The sequence below is a fragment of the Rhopalosiphum padi genome, chromosome 1 (genome assembly GCF_020882245.1).
Source record: "Rhopalosiphum padi isolate XX-2018 chromosome 1, ASM2088224v1, whole genome shotgun sequence".
Lineage (NCBI taxonomy): Eukaryota > Metazoa > Arthropoda > Insecta > Hemiptera > Aphididae > Rhopalosiphum > Rhopalosiphum padi.
Genome location: NC_083597.1, coordinates 18229258 through 18251520, shown reverse-complemented (window position 1 = coordinate 18251520; position 22263 = coordinate 18229258). Strand labels below are relative to the sequence as shown.

The following is a 22263-nucleotide window of genomic DNA, read 5'->3' as shown; positions in this document are numbered from 1 at the left end:
AAAGTTTTGAGCAATTTAATTTTATCGTATCTTGTAAAATATATTTCTTGGTTTAATTATACCTACCATACAAAGTGTCGTATACTATCGTATTTTACCAATTTATTTTCACCGTACTAAGTGTCCACGGTATGCAACTCAAACAATAGATAGTACAAAGTATTCGTTTACCGTTTAGAATGTTTAAATGTTATATCGATGGTATTTCCATCATCTATGTCATTCATAAAATTACACTATTCAATTCAATTTTGTTTATTGTGTATTTGTGTTATACTTAATATTTTTTTAAACGAATCACTTTGTTTTATTACTAGGGAGTATGAGATGACCTAGATGACCTAATTGTCAAAAATTATCCAGTTAATTAATCTGTTTATAAAATAGCTCGGATCAAACAAAATGTGGTTGAAATGGACGTTGATTACTATGATAGCGTTTTCAACGACAGGCGTGGCTGAAGGACACGTCAACATGACAATTCGAAAAGAATCAACTATGCCACCATCTACGGCAGAAAACGTCACTGAGTACGACGAAATGGCCAACTATACGGATGAAGAATATGCGAATTACATAGAAAATTATGTTACACCCCAAAAATCCGAATGGGTATTTATAGTCATGCACTCTATGGTATTCGTTGTCGGACTTATTGGAAACGCTTTAGTCTGCGTGGCTGTTTACAGGTAAGATACGTCATTATATTTCTTATGTTTTTGTTTAAGGGATAGAAATCATCTATTTATTTTATTGATCATATTATGAATAAGCTAAAAAAGTCATTAGCTATTTGCAATTTTTGCTTAAAGTAGTTTTAGAATTACATCATAAAGTTTAGGGGTTTTAAAGAATAATAGTAGGTTTTGGTTGTTTTTAGGCACTGGTTCTATGGTTTTATATAATATCTTTGGGATTTTTCTTTCTTTGCGTTCTTCGGTGTATTTGAGGTAATATATCGGAAGATATCTTTACTGTAAATATAACTAAAAATAAATATAACATTATTTTAACCAATTGTAAAAATAATTTATCCCAATTGCGAGGTAAAAATAAAATTATAAAATATAAAGTTCAATTTATCTATGCATATTCTCTGAAGTTGTATGTATTTTTCAGTAAAAGGAATAAAAATCTCCAGGAAAAATTCTCTAGAAAAAAAGCTCTAGAAAACAAATTTCTGAAAAAAATATCGATGAATAATATAAAATATTAAAAAATTAAATCATAAAATAAATAATAATATTTATTATATAATAAACGAATCAATGACAGTTATAAACTATGAATTTTACTATACGCAATAGTATTTTTGATTTATTTTAAGATGCTATTTATTTATACTATGAAACTATTTTTACTGTTTTGTGGTATTTACAGAAAGCTGTTAATAAAATTTGAATTATATAAAGTGATTATAAACTATATTATTTTTTATTAATTAAATACTAATAATAATACAATAAATAGAATATTTTCGGAAAATTTTAAAAACTTTAATAGTTATATCAAAAAACACACCACGAAATATACTTAGTGATATAGGTTGACAGGTTGTTTCTGCTCTGAATCGTTTTTCTTTTATAATGATATATCATATTATTCAAATTTAGTTTATCCATAATAGTGACCTACTCAAAATCTAATATACAACAGAGTTGAAGCCTCTTAACTACCTTATTTATATATGTATGTTGTATATGACGGAGTAATTATAAAACGAATAATAATTTAATTAGTTATAATTTTATTGTATTTTTATTTTTGATGTTTTGTTCAATACGAGTATATCGGATAAAACTTTTAAAAATACCTACTATAATAATAATATTTATTATTACAGTTAATAAAAAATAACAAAACTCAATTAATTTTTTTTACAGAATTATTCGTATTGTAGCGTTGCGAAAATATTTAATTAATCACTTTTATTGAAAAATGCTGTGTGTATAATATTGTATTCCATGAATTTTTTCCTAGATTCTTTCTACTGACAATTCAATGGAAAATCAAAAAATATTTTTGCATTTAAAAATTAAATTACTTAATATATATTTAGTAAAATATTATACTCATATTTTAAATAGAAAATTTATTGTTATCACATTTATCAATTAAAATGATTATTACATAGATACAATATTAACTGATTAATTATTGGTTATTTATTTGTATGAACATTTATTACTAGTATCAATATTTGGCTATAGGTACAACGAGATTGTCTATATTTTATTATTAAAACGGCGTTGATGAATACCTATTATATGTTGAAATATTATAATTGTTTTTTTTCTAAAAAAGCTAAAAATTATTAATTATAAACTGTAGATATTTTTATCTTTAAAAGAGTTTAAATATAATTGGTTTTTTAAAATATTGTTTGACATTATTCACGTTAATTTTTTTAGGAATCGAACAATGCGAACGGTAACGAATTATTTCATCGTTAACTTGGCGGTGGCTGACTTTTTAGTGATCCTAATCTGCTTACCACCAACTGTGGTGTGGGATGTCACAGAAACATGGTTCATGGGCACTCTAGCTTGCAAAATGGTTTTATACTTTCAGGTCAGTGTTTTTTCTCATTATTCTCACAAAATTACAAAATTAGTTTAGTTTTGTAGTACCACTGGTTAGGTTGAAAATATTTTAATGGTTAAAAAAACCTAACTATACAGTGTTTCGCCCTGTATAAATATAAATCGACATCGTTCTTTTATTTATAAAAAACGGTATTTTTTCTATGAAGCTAACTTTTTAGGCAATAATATTTTAACGATAGTGCTTTCACAGAATTATGAAAAATTTCATTGAGTTTAATTAAGTTTAAGCTCTTCATACTTCATAATTAATTTATTTGTATGCGTATTTTAGATGCATTTTGTGTGAATTATTAGTGAATTTCTGTTTATTCATTACTATTCGAAACAATGGTTTCTATATGTTTGTGTACGAGTATGTATTGGTAGAGTGGCATGAGCTTTTAAGAAGATATTCGTTACAATGAGATCCATTTAATGTTTTAGAGAATTATATGTTTCACATTGACATACAGTGTATAATATATTCTATATATGTATTAAAACTAATTTAAATGAATTACATTATGTGCAAACTTTTGATACTAAAAGATCGTATATGATCTTTAAAGCTTAAACAAATAATATTGTTGAACAAAATATTCATTAAAAAAATGTAGTTTTCATTTGTTTTGCATATTCCACTTATAATAATATTATATACTTTATTATATAGTAACAATAAATTAATTTGAAAATGTACAATTATACTCTATTAAAATGATTTTTATTTTTATTTTGTATTGGATTTGCTACCTAGTTATTTTAGATATTATTTATTTTCATGACTTACGTTTAAAACAAAAAAAAGTTAATCGTTAAATCTTATTATAGTGTTTTTATATGTGTAAAAATGGATTAATAGTTGTTACTATAATATAATATACATTATACATACATTTATATATATTATATATTTGTAATAAACTTTAAAGCCGTTTATATGTGACATATTATATTATATTTCAATAGACTATTCAATGGTTTATTATTATATGGTATTTTAATTAAATGTATTTTGTACTTGATAAACGTTTTTAAATTTTTAAGTACGTATTTTATATTTTTTTTATTAAAAAAATAATTCATATCTGATATTCATTTTGGTCACTAATGATAAAATAATGAAAACAAAAAATGTATACGTAAATCTGAGGACTGGGTTTTCGGTGGAAATCGGGGAAAGCTCATCCCCTTCCAGTTATAAATTTTGAAATATAGAAATTATGCTTCAATCAAAAAATATAAGTAAAATTCCAGTGTCATTGAAAAATTAAACCCAATTGGATATGAATTAAAAGATATTTTCGAATTGATACGTATTCCATTTTATTAGAAACTTTAATATTATATTCATTGTATTAGTGTTAAGAAGCGATATAATACTGTGTAACGTATCGTTCCAATTTTCCCGATAGCGATATCGTGATTTGTTCGATATCATATCGAATTATATTTTTATAAATTTATTAATAAAATGTAGTATTTGTTATTTACGAGTATTATTGGTACACCAAAATCGTAAACTTTTATCATGCATATTTCCTTATTATTTATTATTTATTAAAATAATTAATTAAACATTGGTTACTATACTAATAAGAAATTACATTCAGATAATTAAATAAATATTAAAATTAAAAATAAACATAACTAAACAAAACTACTCATTTTTTATTCTTAATATTTAAACCTGATTGCTGCATCCTAGAAAATAAATGATGTCATAAAAAAATAGGTAGGTACATTAAAAAAATTAATTCACTACTCATAAGTGACTCTTAACAATATTTTTAGTATTAATGATTTCAATCTGAAAAACAAATTATAGACGTTGGTTATAAAATACAATTAATAAAATATGTGAACTTTAATTTTCCTCCTCTAGTGAGTGATAAAATTAGCTCTTGTTGGAATAGGTCCATACCCCTAATAATTGACAATCATAGTTGTTAAATATTAATTTTATATTTTATATTTATGTATAATATTTTTCATCTTTTACAATAAGCAGGTTTGACAAGCGGCAAATACAATATAGACGGTTAATAATATTATAAATTGAGAAATTTTTTAGTGGTAACACTTAGTAATACTATGTTAGGATGTCCCCACATAATTTTTTGTTTAGTCTTCGTTGAGAGTTATTGGATAGTATGTTCGTTGATAATTTACTATTTAGTGATTCGGGGATTAGTGTGTGATTGGAGTTTACTGAGAAATCTAGAGTAATAATTTTAGATATTTGATTCAAAGTTTGAACTTCAAGATCTTTGTGAAGGTTGTAGTTTATTATGTATAAAGGTGCAGAGGAAAGTATATGAAGACAGATGAATTGGAGACTTGTAGTTTTTTGGTTTTGTGGCTCTCCATAATTTGATACTGTATGTCTATAGTGGTTATTTTAAACGAAGACTTATATATTAATAATTTATTATTAATGTTAATTTTATACCTTAAGATGGGCGTTTAAAGATTTACGTTTATCTTTTAGATGTGAATTCCAAGTTAGTTTTTTGTCTAGTTCAAGGTTCAAGGTATTTTACTTCTGAGCAGATTGGAATTAGAATATTTTTAATTATAACTTGGATATATTGTTGATAAGTAAAAGAGTTATGTTGGAGAGTGCTTTGATTAATTTGTTTTTAGTTGATTATAGGTAAATTTATCTATAGGGTATATATGTTTAAATGTTAAAGGCATCTAACTTTGTATTTTTCTTGGATAAGGTATTTAATTCGGTTTGGGAAAGGATAGATTTTGAAGTGAGTTGAGTCTGGAGTTGTTGCTAAGTGAATGCATTCTTGTATCTCAGTGGTGAACTTAAGGATAATATTGTCGATATCGTCACCTGATTTTAATGAGATTTGAGTTGAGTGCATGTTTCTATGAGTTTTTGGAAAGTAACTCAACAGATTTTTCTGGGATCTATGGGATTTTTAGAAGTATTGAAAGAGCGCATTCCAAAGTCACGCTGTTGAGTGGTCTGATAATAGATCATTATCTTATAGACATTGGTATATTACAGTTACTTGGGACTTTTGCTATACATGTTAGCACGTTTGTTTAGATGAGAAGGCCAATAGGTAGGGTTAGAATGTGGGATGTTTCGTCCTAAGTAATACAATTTGAAAGTAATAAGTAATTAATTATTTTTATCTATCTTACGATATGTATAAGTTATTTAATGATAATAAATTAAAATTAATAATTAAGTCGTAGATAGTTTTGAGTTCTAATAAATATAATAATTATCAAGAAATAAATACAAATAATTGCACTATTGTGTACTTAAAAATTATACAAAATATAAAAATATGAAAAAAAATCCATATTTGTTATATGATAGTAAATGCCTTATGCCTTTGTCTAACAATACTATGTTAATTATAAAACAAAATATTGATAAGTATGATTGAAAAAAGTAAATGAAATTTTTTAGGTTATCCAAATACTCGGTACTAAACTTTTAAATTAATGAATTATTCTTTAGACATATATGTTTAGTAACATTTTTGGATGATTTATAAACATGAATATATAATATATATTCATATACATACAGAGGTTCTATTACATATTTTACGTTAAAATACTTTGTTTCAATCATTTAAAAAGTTAAAATTTAGCAAAAACACTTAAGGTTAGTTATGATCAGGTAGAAAGTTTTAATTGTAAAAGGGCCAATGTAAATAATAGCCTATCACATTTATTTTCAAGAGTACTGCCAATAAGGCACAAATCAGATTGGCCATTTCAGAAATAAAATTAATCATGTTCGAAACATTAGCTCTTGTATATCGACTACTATTAGTAGTGAATTTTATACTTATATTATAGGATTTTTAACTAAATATAGACTAAAAGTGAGATTGGTATTTTTAAAACTAAGCCACAGATTTAAAATAAATAAAACTAGGAGAACACAGGTTTCAGATTTAAATAAAAATATTATGTACTTAATTCTTTGTTAGGTTCATAGAGTGTAAATATGTGTTTAAATACAATTATTTATACAATAGATACCGTTCAAATAATTCAATAATTAAATTAAATTATTTTGTATTTACTACTAAAAACACTTGTATTTATTGTAAAAATTATTACTTACAGATTATATAATTATTATAAAAATAAAAAAAATAAAAAAATATGTTTACTAGGTATATAAATTATTAATTTGTGTTAATTAATAATTTAAATTAAGTTTTTCAGTAGTTTTTAAATGAAAGTTATTGAAAAACTTAAGACGAGTATCTACAGTTTTTCCATCGGCCAATAGTCTTCAATTCTATTACATCTCAGTAAATTTATTTTTATTTATTAAAATACTTAAAAATTCAAAGATTGAATTTTAATTTTTATATGGTTATAACTTATAAGTAGATTATAATTAATACCCAAATAGTTGAAATAGAATCACTTCCATTATTCCTATTATTACCTAGGTTTTTTCACATTGTAATTTACTATTAACTATGTTTTTGTTCTTTTGATTATTATTTTGTAATAGTAGGTAACATTATAATTTTTTTGTTAATATATGATAATTATTTGACATAAATTTCGAATACAATTTATTTAAATTTTTTTAATAATATATAAAATCATGGATTATGATATATCATTATTATAGTATAAACGTATAAGAAAAAATATTTGATTAACTTCCTATTCATTTTATTATTATTATTACTATCATTTCATATTTGTTTTATTCAAATACATTTTTATTAAATAAATAAACGATTTGCATAATATTATGATGAATATGACTCATGAGTTATCTCTTTAATACAAAAAAGTTTTTAAAATATTATTCAATGTTATATAATTGTCATGCCAACAAAAATTAATAAATTATAATAATAATAAAAAAATATTATGAGTATCAAATACAAAAAGCATTGTAACATAAAACATTTGAGGAGCTTGGAAATTCCAAGTTGGAATAATCTAGCCTTGTTGGTTATAGTAATGGTCATGAACGTAGATCCCTATTATTTTATATAGTTATATTACTTATATTATCATAAATAAATTCAGATTTATAACATAAAAATGTAAAAACAAAAGATAGAAATGTATTTGTTCTCACAACTGCAGATAGTGTATTGCGTGTATCGATATTTTGATTAAAAAATTAAAACACTTAAAAATATGTATATAAATATATATTTATAAAGGAAATTAATAACATAAAAGTAAAATAGGTAATTTAAAATTTATATTTATTGAAAAATTTAAATACTAAAAAAAATATTTTCCTGTTTTTATTTTTTCCAGTCGTTTGGTTAATACATTAAGGCTTTTTAAATACATTGAACGACAGTACTCCATAATTGTCATGCTGATTATGAAGAATAATGCAATTTCAAGTGTTTATATGTGTATGCAATGGCGGAGCTAGGATTTTGTTTTGGAGGGGCCCTAGTATATTTTTACATTAGTAAATATTTTTATAAAAACAATTATATTAGTATAATGGTATTTTAAAATGTATTATTAATTATAATGTATTATCTAAATTACGAGTTACGCACATAAAAAAAGTATTAAAATTAAAAATTCACAGTTATATTCTTACAAATCTTATGGGAAATGGGGGGGAAGGTCCCTCTGACCCTTAAATCCGCCACTGTGTGTGTTTACCATGTTATAAGTATCATTTTTATTATTCACATCCCGAATACACGAAGATTTTACTTAATGATGAAGTGTTCATTGAAAAAATTTTATACCAGTGTTATATTTTACTAGATGATTATAGTGATCATGCGTAATTTGAATAATCAGCTTAGATTCACGTAAATGTAAGAAGGTTCTAGGAAAATGTATAAACAATTTGTTACGTGTGTTTTTGTAGAGAAAACTTTGAACACTGTCAGTACCAATAAGTTGTATTACCATCAAATGCTACTTTTCTGACAATTAAAATATCACAGGGGTTCGAATAAACAATGCATTTACTCAAAAGCTATTAAAAGTAATATCATTTTGTAAATAATAGCTTCTTTTCAGTTAAATTACAGTATATTGGTATAACTTTTAAGTGGTATTGTTCTTCTCAAGATTGAATGTTCAAATTTGATTCTATTGAGCGGGATTCACCAAATGGGAGCTTGCGACAAATCGGGTCTATCCCGCAGACAAGAAATTTATTTTTAAAATTATTATATTTATGGTGTATTAAATAAGGTTTTCCATTTAATTTTTCGATTTTCCCTTTAATTTTTACATCTGATTTTGACAGCGAAAAAAAAATCTAAAGTTCCATTAATGCGACCTTTCAAAAATATTAATTAGTTCTAGATTAATATAATATGTACTAATTTAAAATGAATGTACTAAAACAAATAATATAAAAAATTATATTGGGTTAATTTATTTGAACCAGTCTAAAAATATATTTATCCAACGTACTGAAAAAAAGCGTATTTAAAAACTATTGAGGAAATCTAGTTTTATATTTTAATGATACCTATTAAAAATTTATATTAGTATCTTATATTTATTTAGTAGCCCGAATTCAATACCTGAAGTTATCTATAAATTAATTAAAACTAACGTAAACTAAACTATAGTATTTTATAATTTATATGGTATCGCTTTATCATTAAATTATAATTGATAACATAAAAATGATAAGATATTAATATTTTTGCATAAGAAATAAACTGTATGTTTTTATGTACATCTAAGTCCTTAAAAATTAGGTAATCAAAAAGTATAATATTTTTAGTTTATTAATTTTAAATATTCATATACTAGTTTGTTTAATAATAATTTCTAAATAATTGATGAATTATGTTAGATATTCAGAAGTATGTGTTACTTTTCTTGTAACTAGGTATTGATATATTAATTTAAAAAATTACATTATGAATAATAATACATAATTGTGTATGAAATATTGAAATATAATATTATATACTATTGTTGATATAATTTATATCATGATATTATTATCATTGATTTTATAACATTATACCTAGATTAGATTTTTATCGTGTTTACTCAAAGTGTTGAAACATTGACGTATGCATTGACTTGAATAACTTTAAATTAACAGTTAAAATGAATAAAATCAATTAACGACGATGTAGGTAGGTATAATTAAATAATATATGTCAAAATTTTATGTTATACGAATGCGTGCCTTATACAAAATAGAAAATTATGACCAAAGTATCTCACTTTATTTGTATACAAATTTATTCAACGAGTTAGTAAAAAGAAAATTATTTCAACACCAAAAAAATTCAAAAGATTTGCAACCTTAGGTAAGTTTAAGTAGTTTATTAAAGCTAAAATGTTTTTGCAATATAACGATTTTTTAAAATATCTTCTAAGTGCCTATATCACTCAATTGTAAATTTCTAGCAGTTTTTCAAAATGTATACGTTTTATTGTATTTATTTTCATAGTTTAAATAAGAACTCAACTATAATTTAATAAAACATTTTCATTAACCTCGTTATAATGCATAAAAGATGTAATTTAATTATAAATTATAAGTAATTTACACTTATGAGTTATTACCAATACTATAAAATTTCAATTTGTTTAGTTTAAAATGTTTAAACTAAAGAAAAAGATAATTTTTTTTTTAAATCCACTAAAATAGAAAATGATAAAAAATTATTTTATTTCAACTTTATATTCATATTTTAATTTCCATTGTTTTATTTTATTTTAAAAGGTTATAAATTATTTTTTTAAATTTAAATTTAAACTACTCATAAAAGTTATTAGATTTAATAACAATAATTATTGAAAACTATTTTTTTATTGTTGTAATACAACATATTTTAAATATGGTAAAATAAAATGGCAATATTAGGCTTGGGGGAATATTGAATTAAACTTTCAGTATTTCGATATGAACACAAATTGCACACTTAGAGAAAAAAATCGTGATAAATAGAGACTGTATATAAAATAACTATACAATTCGAAATTAAAACGAAAAAATTCTATATTTACGTTGATATTCTGTTCCCGTGAGTTGTATAAAAATAAAATTTAAAAAAATAGTAAATATAAATCTTTTAAGCACGTATGTGAAGTTGGCCCTCATCATTTAAAAAATGTTGTTTACAGCAAAAATAAAAGTATTCAAGTTATTTTTAAAATATTTACGATACTTTGTGGATAATTTGAAAAATTGAGTGTCGGGACACACGAATTTTAAGCAAATTAATTTTTAAATTCATAATAATTCAAAATGATAACCTTAATTATTTCAGTAGTATCGTATTTTTTAAATACAACATAGTCAATATAAAATAATATAATAATTATGTCTTTTTGTACGTAATATGATAAAACTTTTAAAAGATGATGTTTATGTTTGAAACACAAGGGTGTTTCAAAAATCACATCTGTTATAAACTAGGTATATTTAGATCTATCATAAAGTTTTAACTTTAGGTCAAAAATTTTAATTCAACGATGCTTGCATGATGTAAACGTTTAAGCTATTACACTCGAGTATTTAACACACGAATACACAATAACATATTACCAAAGCTAACTACTGTCTATCATAATACCATTAAAGCACAAACTTCATGGATCAATTTAGGACGAATGGTTGAAACTTTCTAATGATTGTTAAGTATTAATTCTATACTTATTATAATTAATTTGGCATAAATACCGTAATTTTATTTTGTGTATTTATATAACACAACTGAAATGATTGAAAATTAAATTTCTTTTTATAATATATAATTTAACATATATATAACATGACAATGCTGTAGACAGTGATGTTCACCGAATTTGTATTAAATATGACTAAAAGATTAGGATAAACTCAGAAAAAATATATCTATGTATCTATTTATCAATATACTATAAAATATGTCTTTTAAATAAACGTATGATAATTCTCAAAAATTATTTTATTTAGGTTGTTCTTTAGGGTATTCTTAAGTAGGTACTATTTTGTAATGTTATAAATCAATATTTTTAAAATTAAACCGATTACTTCTATGATTTAATAAATTTAATATCTTGTGATCGTGCATTCATTGGTTAGTTTTTTTTTATACAACTAGTATTTTTTCTATCCAAGTTCCTATATTGTATTTTGTATACTTATTATTTTTTACAAGAAGAAGGTCTGAGTATAGTTTATGTTTATAGCTAACACGTAATAACAAATGGTAAAATAAATTGAGCTTTTTTTATAACACCATATTAGATGTGGTTGTTACTACTGCTTTACATTTTTCCGTAAATATAATTCATTGAGTATAATATTTTTTACTATTTATATGTCTATTTCACGCTTAGATACATTCCTTAATAGCTTCATTATACATTTTATTGTTTAAAATGTTTTACAAATCGAAGGGATTATTGTAGTACTCTTGAAATATAATTGTTCCAAGAGTGCAATATTTTTTATTCAACATACAATTTTAGATTTAAGTTTTAAAATTTTTACTTTAATTTGGTTGTTAAGATTACTACTAAATAGATTACTTATATTTATGTATATTTTACATATTAGTTTTATACAATGAATTATTAAAATTAAATCGATAATTAATGACTTGATATTCGAATAGAATATAGAAGTACGTTTTGCTTTGATCGACGTAGCACTGCATAATGAATAATGATGTATTTATGTATTATACCGATTACCGAATGAATTAGTCTGAATGCGGTAGAAATAAGCAATGCATAAGTAAAAAGAATTCTGATCGGGGATCAATTTATTATAGTATTGTAATTACATTTAATAATTTTAATAATAATAATTAATTAATTATCATTTATCGACGACTTTGAATATTGTATAGTTTAAGTACAGTATAAGTTTATTAATAATATGTGAGTAACCTATTCGAATGTCAAATCCTAATGCCATTATTGGTAGGTATGGATTTAATTAAAATTAATTGCAAAAATAATATTGGCATTTATGTGTTAGCCGATACATAGATACATTGTTTAAAAGTTGCCAATTATACGAACTAAATCCATAAACATTTTTATTATGTTTAAAAAATATTTTAACAATTATAAATAGATACATGATATAAAAAAAATGTAAAATTGTAAAACCATGAATTAAAATTAAATTTTCAGTTTTAATTATATAATTTTGAGTTTTATTTAAAAAAAAATTGTTAATGTTCATTAAAAAAATATTTAATTTGACCACAAATCACAATCCTTAAAAAAACATCTGAATAATAATACTTATGATTCATTAATTATTGTTCGAATGTATTTAGATAACCTTGTTTTAATTTTTAAGTTTGAATAATAAAAATTGTATAAAATAAGAAAAATTAAATTTTTAAATAGTAAAATAGACATGGTAGCATAACAGAAATTTCTATTTTTGTTTTTGAATGACAGAAGAAATCTGTGACTTTGAAAAATACTTTGTTGTTAATATTAGAAGATTTTATTTAAATATTATTATTTATTATAGTTGTTATTTGTTTTTGATCTTTTATAAATTGTTTTATATATTATAATATATACATTATATAAAGACGGGATTAAGAACGATTAGTGTAGTTTGTGTCAATACGTGGCTAAACAATATTTTATTTAAACGGAATAAATTTGATTCACAATATGTTTTTAAATATGTTAATCCATTTAAATTAAATATTGACCTTTATACATGGTTAAATTAATAATAACAATTTTAATTTTTGATGACAACATCAAATATATTATCTTAATGAAAAAAGAAATCTAAATCTAAAAATGTGTATTGTATTTCCTATATATTTTTAAATTAAAATTTGAAAATTGGTTTTTAGGCTCATAAGTCATAATCTTATTGTGGTGGTTGAAACCATGTTCTTTTTAATTTAATATGTAAATTAGTTACTTCTGGATAATAAGAGATATGAAATCATTAATTTAGTAATAAATTCATTTGTATAAAAGGAAAAAAAAGTATTTTATAGTTATCATTGATAATTAATAATTATCATTTATAATTATTAATTATAATATTATAGGTTGTAGGGAAGGGACTTCTACTCGTAACTTTAGAAACATTTAAATTTCTCAAAAAAAAAAAACCAATCAAATATGCACTAAAATTTACTCTAAAAAATCTTTTATAAATTAAGTATTTATTTATTTATATTTTATTCAATTATTTGAACATGACCGTCGAACGAAAACATACTTTTAAATTAGGTAACTTTGTAGCTGGTGTGCCTTTAAAAGTGAACATGATAGACAGCTGTTCACTACATGCAATTTTAATATAATAACGGAATGTGATCAATATAATATAATGATCATTATCGCCGGAAAATACTAAAAATATTGTGAGAAATACTATCTACTAAATTTTCTACGATGACGCGTGCCATTGGTGCGTATGAAATTGAACAATGTAAATTGAAAAATGTGCGTATGATACGTGGCGTATAAGGTATAACCTAACCTGCACATCACGTACAAAGCCCAATACAACGAGCTTTACACATTTACTAAAAAATATAAGATATTAAATAATATTAAACCTTTTTTTAAGAATACAAATTTGATTTTAAATTACATTTTCAGTTTTCTAAAAGCACTTAAAAGCTATATATATTGCAAAAATATGCTTTAATACTTAACAACTTTAAAATATACAAATATATGAGAAATAAAATGTGGGATTTAGATTCCTTATTATATCCATTTAAATAGGATTTTTTATTTGACTGGTATTTTATTGAACCATCCAAAAAAATACATGAAAATGTTAGAGGTCCCAATCCTTAGTTAATCGGCATGATGGAGATCAATTTTTACCTAAAAAAAAAACAATACATTTAATATTAAAAGGTAGGAAAATGAATATCGTTCTGCTGTACATTATAGGTTCCGACTAGGTCACTATTGTAGACGTGTTAAATTTAAATTCAATGATATATAATTGTATAAGAAAAACGATTCTGAGCGGAGACTTGTTAGCCTACTGTTAGCCATGTTTTTTTTTTTTTAATATACATAGGATTATATATATTATATTATCATTTATTTTATTTTTAATAGTATGGTAGGTTAAATAATTTGAAAATATTCCATTTATTATATTATTAGTATTTATAATTATTAAAATAATTTATATTTTTACCATATTATATCAATTTATAAAATTCAAAATGTAATACAATTTTTCTGCAAATCCCTAAAAATATTTTATTTCATCAATACAAATTTGAAAACAAGTTCCAAATAAACATTTGCTTTTTATTTAATTTTTTGATTGGGTGCACTTATATTTTTATTACTGCAATGCATATATAATATATTAATATATTAAAGTTTGCACATTTGAGATAATTTATTTAATATCTCATTGATCGTGAAATAAAGATAACATATAGGAGTTTTTTTTACCTATATTAAAGACATTTTTTCTAAATCAAAAGATACAAAAACTAATTCCGTTCATAGGAGGGGTTTTCCGTCAACAACGACATACACAACGTGCAACGTTTAAAAAACAATCCTTACAAACTCTTTTTATCGTTCGACCATCTTTTTGAAAATCCTTGTAGACGATTATAAAAAGAAGATGGTTCTAAAGATTTTTTGTAAGTTTAACTTACCTAATGTGGGTATTATTATGACTAGAAAGCTCTACCGGGAGCCGTTAACCATTAAATAGATTATATGATATTTTATTTTGTTGTAGATAATATCATATATTTAACTTGTTTTATTTTATTTGGATATATAGTTGTAAATATTTCCCATGTATCTATAAATGTCACTCTGTAATTATTCATTGTTTTATTTACTATTATTTATCATGAAAATTTTAGGAATTACATTTTTATCTTTTATTTTACGGTTGAAGAAGTTATTGGAACAGTGTTGTTGCCAAAAAATAAATATATTAAGGAACAATTTGACATAAGTTCAAGTTGTGGAATATTTTAGGTCAATTATTTTTATCGATTACAAGGAGCTTGAAATTAAATTTATTGCTGTAATAATTAATCAAGTACAAGAAAAATAACATTTTAACTTCAATTAATTACAATTAAATCATAACTAATGATTTATAAATTATATGTACATGATAGTATATATATAATTTTAAAGTTACTTACTCGACTTTAATCCAAAAAATAATTTAATTTAAACTTATTTAACTTAATATGTCATACATAAAGAAATAATATTGAGTTAAACGATAAACTACAATTATCTATAACAGCGGTTCCCAATCCATGGGCCCCGAGCAGCGTGGTAATATTATATTTAAAATAATAGTATTACATATTTTTATTATATACCTAATAAATATAAATATATATATATATATATATATGTGTACGCTTTAAAGATTTTTTATAAAATTGGTGGTCCACACAACTAAAATGGTTGGGAACCGGTAATCCGCATAGGTATGTTTAACACTCAATTTTTTTTTATCATTCCAATAAAATAAAATAAAATAAATAATTTGTATTTAATTTATGATTTATACATATTTAATCAATTTAATGATAATCATAAATAAGAAATGTTTTCTTGTATGAAATTATCTTAGTTAATCATCAATAGTGTATTTTTTATTTGTCAATACAAATTTATCGAGATCTCATGTTATTGTTTAGCATGATAAATCAATAACTATATACTATGTAGTATATATAATTCATATATGCCAGATATTTATATGTGCAATGCTTGTGTGTGCATATAAAATAATAATAAAGTATACATTTTGGTATAAAATTTTCATAGTTATTAGTACCTATGTATATAGATAAGTAGCCAATTCTTACCCATCTTTTTCTATTTTATATATTGATTAAATTAAGATTCAATTAAGATTATTTTACACGTTTATAACACTTTTATTTTTGTTGTACTTTTAATAAATTGTACAAATCATGAATTAGATTCATACTCGTATTGTATTATTAAAAATGAAATGAGAATTTCTGGCTGGTTGTTACTGAATTAATATGTTAATAGGTATCTGAATAATTTGTTTAGTAAAATTAAAATTATTTTAAGATTACCAGGAGTAAACATTTATGTACTAGATGTATTCGTTAATGTATAATAAAACGAAAGAAACTCGTAGGTATTATATAGTGTATAACTATTAACTGTCTACCAATTAAATTGGTAATTCAATTTATTTCTAAACTTTAGACAGCCAATTATTTCGCATAATAATACAATTATTATTACCTATAGTATATTTGTTTTAGAAAATAAAAAAATGATTTGCAGACTTTATGATTACAATTTATACATCTTAATTTTATATTTATTGTAGTGGAACTTATTATACTTATGTTCATAATTAAAATACATAATATACACTTTCGAATTTTCAGAAGAACCCCCTATTTTTATAAGTACAGTGTACCTATAATAAGTAGATAGGTATTTTTGAGTTTATGTATATTATGTTAATTTATTTTATGGGAATTAGACTAGTGGTTTTCAACCTTTTTTGATTCACGGCTCCTTTTGATTCTGAAATCAAATATATGTCTCCCACACGAATAATGATAATAATAAAAATCAATTTTATTTTTAGTTTTTACCGTGGACGCGGCTCCCTTGATAATAACAGACGACACCCCTGAAAGCCGCGACGCACAGGTTGAAAACCACTCAGTGGTTACCACTGTATTAGACATTTTATATTTATGTAATTAATAGGTAGTATTTATATATTCTGATATTGAACATAATTTTATTTAATAGATTTTAATATATTATAAAATTTACTAATTGGTATATTTCTTGTCCAATGTTTATAGTGTGTTATCATATACACGCAAATTGGGCTGCCATTAATTTCATTTTCTGACACGTTTATCATGTTATTAAAAAAACTGAACCACGAACATGAAATATTATCGAAAACGTGTATCAAATTTATAATAGCCCACAATATTGAAAACCATTTACCGACATCGAATTGCATTAACGCCGTGTCAAAAAGGGTGTAACGCTTTGCATTTGTGAATATAATATAATAAACTCACTTTGGTACAGTTCCGAATAAAACTTTGACTGTGTGTCGGTGTTGTACATTAAGTGTAGTATGGGACAACGGACAGACTGAAATTTCCGGCGAGCAATTTTATTTTTGTATAGTTCTTATAGATAGTAATGTATTTACACGTTGAATCCGCTAGGGAACCATTTTGATTTTCACAATTTCACAACATTTTAAATACAAATTTGTTTTTGTACTTTACTTAAATTACAATTCTAATAAAATTCATCGAATTACCGAATTAAACCGGGACAATTTATTATAACAACGTTGTTCGTTGTTAATGATAGTTTAGTTTTTATAACTATTTCTAAAGTAAGCAAATAAAAATTTGTTATGAAAAATTGCCTTAATAATTGTTTGTGGTAGTAACTATTTGTACGATTATATATATAAACATTATGTTTATAATATACTAAATGTATTAAGTATTAATATATTAAATTATTATTCAACCTCTAATTTTAAACTATAAATTAATTTTCAGTTTAAAAAAAAAAATCTAAACTATTAATTCCAATATAAACAATTATATTTAAAAATAAAGCATACTTTTATTTATTAATATACATAAAAACTTAATATTATAAATTCTAATTTTGATGTAATTTGTTTTTTTGTGGTTTTAAAATTAAGAACTTTTTACTTTATATTAGAATAAGGTAATATTTAATTTTAATTTTTTAGACAAGGTTTAACTAATTTAACTAATTAAAATATTAAAATATCAGGAATATATAAGTTACTAAAAGTCTACAATCTATTTTATATTTAATTTAGCTTTAAAAACTTGGAAATAACTTAACAATTGTACAAATATAAATATTATAAAATAAACAAAACTTGACAACAATATAACTTATTTTCAATTTTTTCAAAATAATTGACAGCAGCACTTTCAAATTAAATTAAATTTGAACTATATTTTTATTTTATAAATGGTTTTGCTTCAGATATGATCATGTTCAACATTATGTCTTACGCAGTAAAGCCACTCATTTTATACGCAAATATTAACAGGATACACAATGCTTATTTTTCCAAAAATTTTAATGGTCGAATATATGAATCAAAGATGATTAATTTTTTCCTATAACCATGGCCGTCTCAGTAAATTAATATCAGTGATCAGGTTATATACTTTTATACGTCAAAGTCAAATTTCAAATTTCTGAAATGTTTTATGTGTATGAATGTGGCAATAGTAATATATGGGTGTATTTTCAGTTTTTTCGGGTGTGCGAGGTTATAAGCAGATTATTTTGAAATTGTACTTGGACATAAAAAAATAGATGTACCAATAAACATTATCCTGCTTTCAATTTATTCCATAGATCATAGACCGCATCAAAATAAATAGGAAAAATCAATTAAAAAACTAACATGTACAATAAAATAATAGTATATATAACTATATACAATTTTTTTCTTTAGGCTGAACTAATAATTATTATAATTTGTAAAAGTTTATTATTAGACAGGTATGTTGAAATTTCAAAATGGCAATCTAATTTATTTGATAATTATATAGTATTATATTAGTGTATATTAACATTATTAAAAATAAAAATTATTGTTCTTTTTAAGAATTTATGAAGATCAAATCTTAAGACATTTTCATTATTAATTAATTAATTGTTTGGAATAACATTGTTTAGGTAATTAAGGTATTTTATATTTTCTATTAATCTTTCATTACCTATTAAAATTACTATTTAAGAAGGGTGGGCAAGTGGGTATCGTTCCGCTGTAATTACTTGCACATTTTGACATCGTATTTCGTAAACATTTGAACTTTAAATGCGTTTATACAAAAATTGTGACTAATGATATTTAATTTTTTTTTACTACGATAAGTTAAATTTATAATAAACCTTCTATTAAATTTTAAATATTTTTTGAAATACCAATTTTTTTTTAACGGTATTTCAAAAAAAAAAATTAGAAAAGTTACAGCAAAATAACATTTTTTTGTTGAAAACTGGTTATGCATAAAAATTCCCGTTTTTCCGTTACTTTTTTTAGGGTTTTTCCTGACGCTTTTGTAAACTACTGAAAACTTTACTTTTGACCCCCCCCCAAAAAAAAAGTACCTACCAACTAGGTTCATATTTCTTTCAAAGGGGGGTTTGAAGTCAAAAATCAAAGCACTATTACTAGGTACTCCAAAACGTGATAACCGACAAAAAAAAAATACATATCATTGTAAAATCAATACATTCATCACTCCGTTCAGAATCTAAAATAATTAGTGATAACACTGATAACAATGAGATTTTTTTTATTTTAACTAATTCATTAAAATATTAAGTATTTATAAAACATTATATTTGGTGATTTTTTTGAGAAATTCAATTAGGTACAGACAAATTATTGTTGATTTAATTTGGCATATTTTAATAGAAATGTAATATATTTTTCAATTTAACAAAATACACTATCTAGTATCCAACTAATAAGTATAAAGAGAGGATGAATCAGGTTATCATAAATTTGTAAACTTTGATAAACCATTACATTAAAAATAACCTAACCTATTTTATGTAGACATTTGGTTATACATATTAGTATGTATAATAATATGTTGATTTAAACGAAGCGAGGAATTTATTTCACATTCATGTTCTTTTTTTTCTGTGAACACTATATTGGTGAAACATTTCATCTAACACAGTAGCACCTCTATAATTCGAAAATTTCATATCTAAATACCAACAGTACTTTAAAGAGATGGTTTTTTGATTTTTTTAATATATTTTCTAAGCGTACTTACATATAAAGAGAAATTACTTAACTGAGAAATCTTTTTGGTTTTAATAGAGTTTCGCTTAAGATTAATTTTCAAGTAAAACGATTTATCGTTGTTAGACACCGAACCATGTCTGAATTTTTTACGTTGCTTCTCTCAAAAAACAACTGATGTTAATTGAGAATATACTTGTCGAAAATACAGTTTAAGTTAAATTTATAATATATAGAGGTGATGTGATAAAAATTTATGAGATTTTCTAATGCGTGGAAAAGTGTTCAACAAAAAACATCGTTCTTTAACACTTTATTTCAAAACTGATAAAACTTGACAATTATAATTTTGTTTAAATTTAAATAATCTTTCGTATGCATATTGACTATAAACTTAAACTTAAACCATTGCGTGCACAGTCGTACCCTGTACTATTAATAGAAGTAAAATAAATATAAACATATAAATATTATCAATTAGAAATTTGATGGTTAGGTTACCATTTGATGATTATTTGCAACACATATTCAAACAGACAAATATCCAATAAATTAAATAAAGATATGTTTGTATTCTCAACTTGATAACTTGTTTTACCGCGTTCGTTCGTAGTTTGTCGGTAGTAATTACTTTCATTTATTTATTTAGTTAAAGCCCAATGTGCAATAATGTGTGTTATTTTTACAGCGGACAAACATCAAAGTTATTTCTTGCCTTCTGATTAATTAATACTGTTTACGTAAATTAATTGACTTAGCACCAATAAGTCGTGTTCAGTGTTTTTTGTCAAAAATAATTAAGTAACTAGTGAAAAGAACAACAAATTTGATTATGAATCGTTCCACGTATCAGCGTTTAGTGATAACTATTGTTATTTGTTTCTGTTTAGGTTTAGAAACGTTAAATTTTCATTGACAATGTATTGGCACCGGACTACATTGTCGCAATGATCTCCCGAGTGTATACTTTAAAATCAGAATGTAATTCAAAACCCATCACATTCGAGGATAACTTTTCATGGTTAATTTACTTTATTAAAACACTTTATATAATTATATACCAAATGTCCATTTATATATATATATATATATTTTTTTTTAAATTTAAAATAATGAAATAAAGACATTGATTTTTACTATTATTTTACAAGAAATGTAACTCATACAGACACTAACCTGACCTACAGTGCAAAAATACATTTTAAATAGCAATCTATTTTTATGTTTTTTATTCTAAGCAAATTTATAACATCGTTTCAGAAAAAATGTATAGTTTAGCTACTAATACCTATAGTGTTATTGATTATTAAGGAATGTAATTAAATAGAATAACAAATATAGATATATTCGAAAATAAATTATCAGTGAAAAGCCTTGGAAGAGATGTTTTGCATCTTAAGTATTTAGAACAAATATATATAAAATACTACTATTAAAATAGATATACAGTGAAACTTCCAATTAACGGTCACCGAAGGGACCATAAATAATGACCGCTGTTTAGAGGTGGCAGTCCTATAGAGGTGACAATGCATGGCATAACACTTGAAGGGACCAAACAATCTAACCGTTACATAGGTATAGAGGTGACCGTTAACGGAAGTTTTACTGTATACATATAATATACATAGAGAATTTAAGGTTGTGAACTTGGGTTGGAGTAGAATATTCAGTATACTTAAACTTGAGGTACCTTCATTTATATTATTTTTAGAAATGTATGTTTCTTTTAATAATGTAGTAATAGTAGTTCTTAAGTTTTTTAAGGCATGAAGTCCCTAGCCTATAACCTAACCTATAATAAACATACATCATATAGCTTACCTAACTCCAGAATTTTTTTTTTTTTTAATGTTGATAACACATTTTTCTGTAATTCGTAAAGCTTAGAAATTTAGTACAAGCTTATTCCTC

At 23.4% G+C, this 22263-nt stretch overlaps 1 protein-coding gene across 1 annotated transcript in view; it reads left to right on the top strand.

The window, feature by feature from the left end:
- Nucleotides 1-22263, top strand: part of LOC132917150 (orexin receptor type 2-like) — a 146767-nt gene that overhangs the window by 13481 nt on the left and 111023 nt on the right. The window contains exons 2-3 of the mRNA XM_060977748.1: nt 388-689; nt 2412-2571. Coding sequence (XP_060833731.1) covers nt 388-689; nt 2412-2571 — 462 coding nt within the window. The remainder of the gene's footprint in view (nt 1-387; nt 690-2411; nt 2572-22263) is intronic.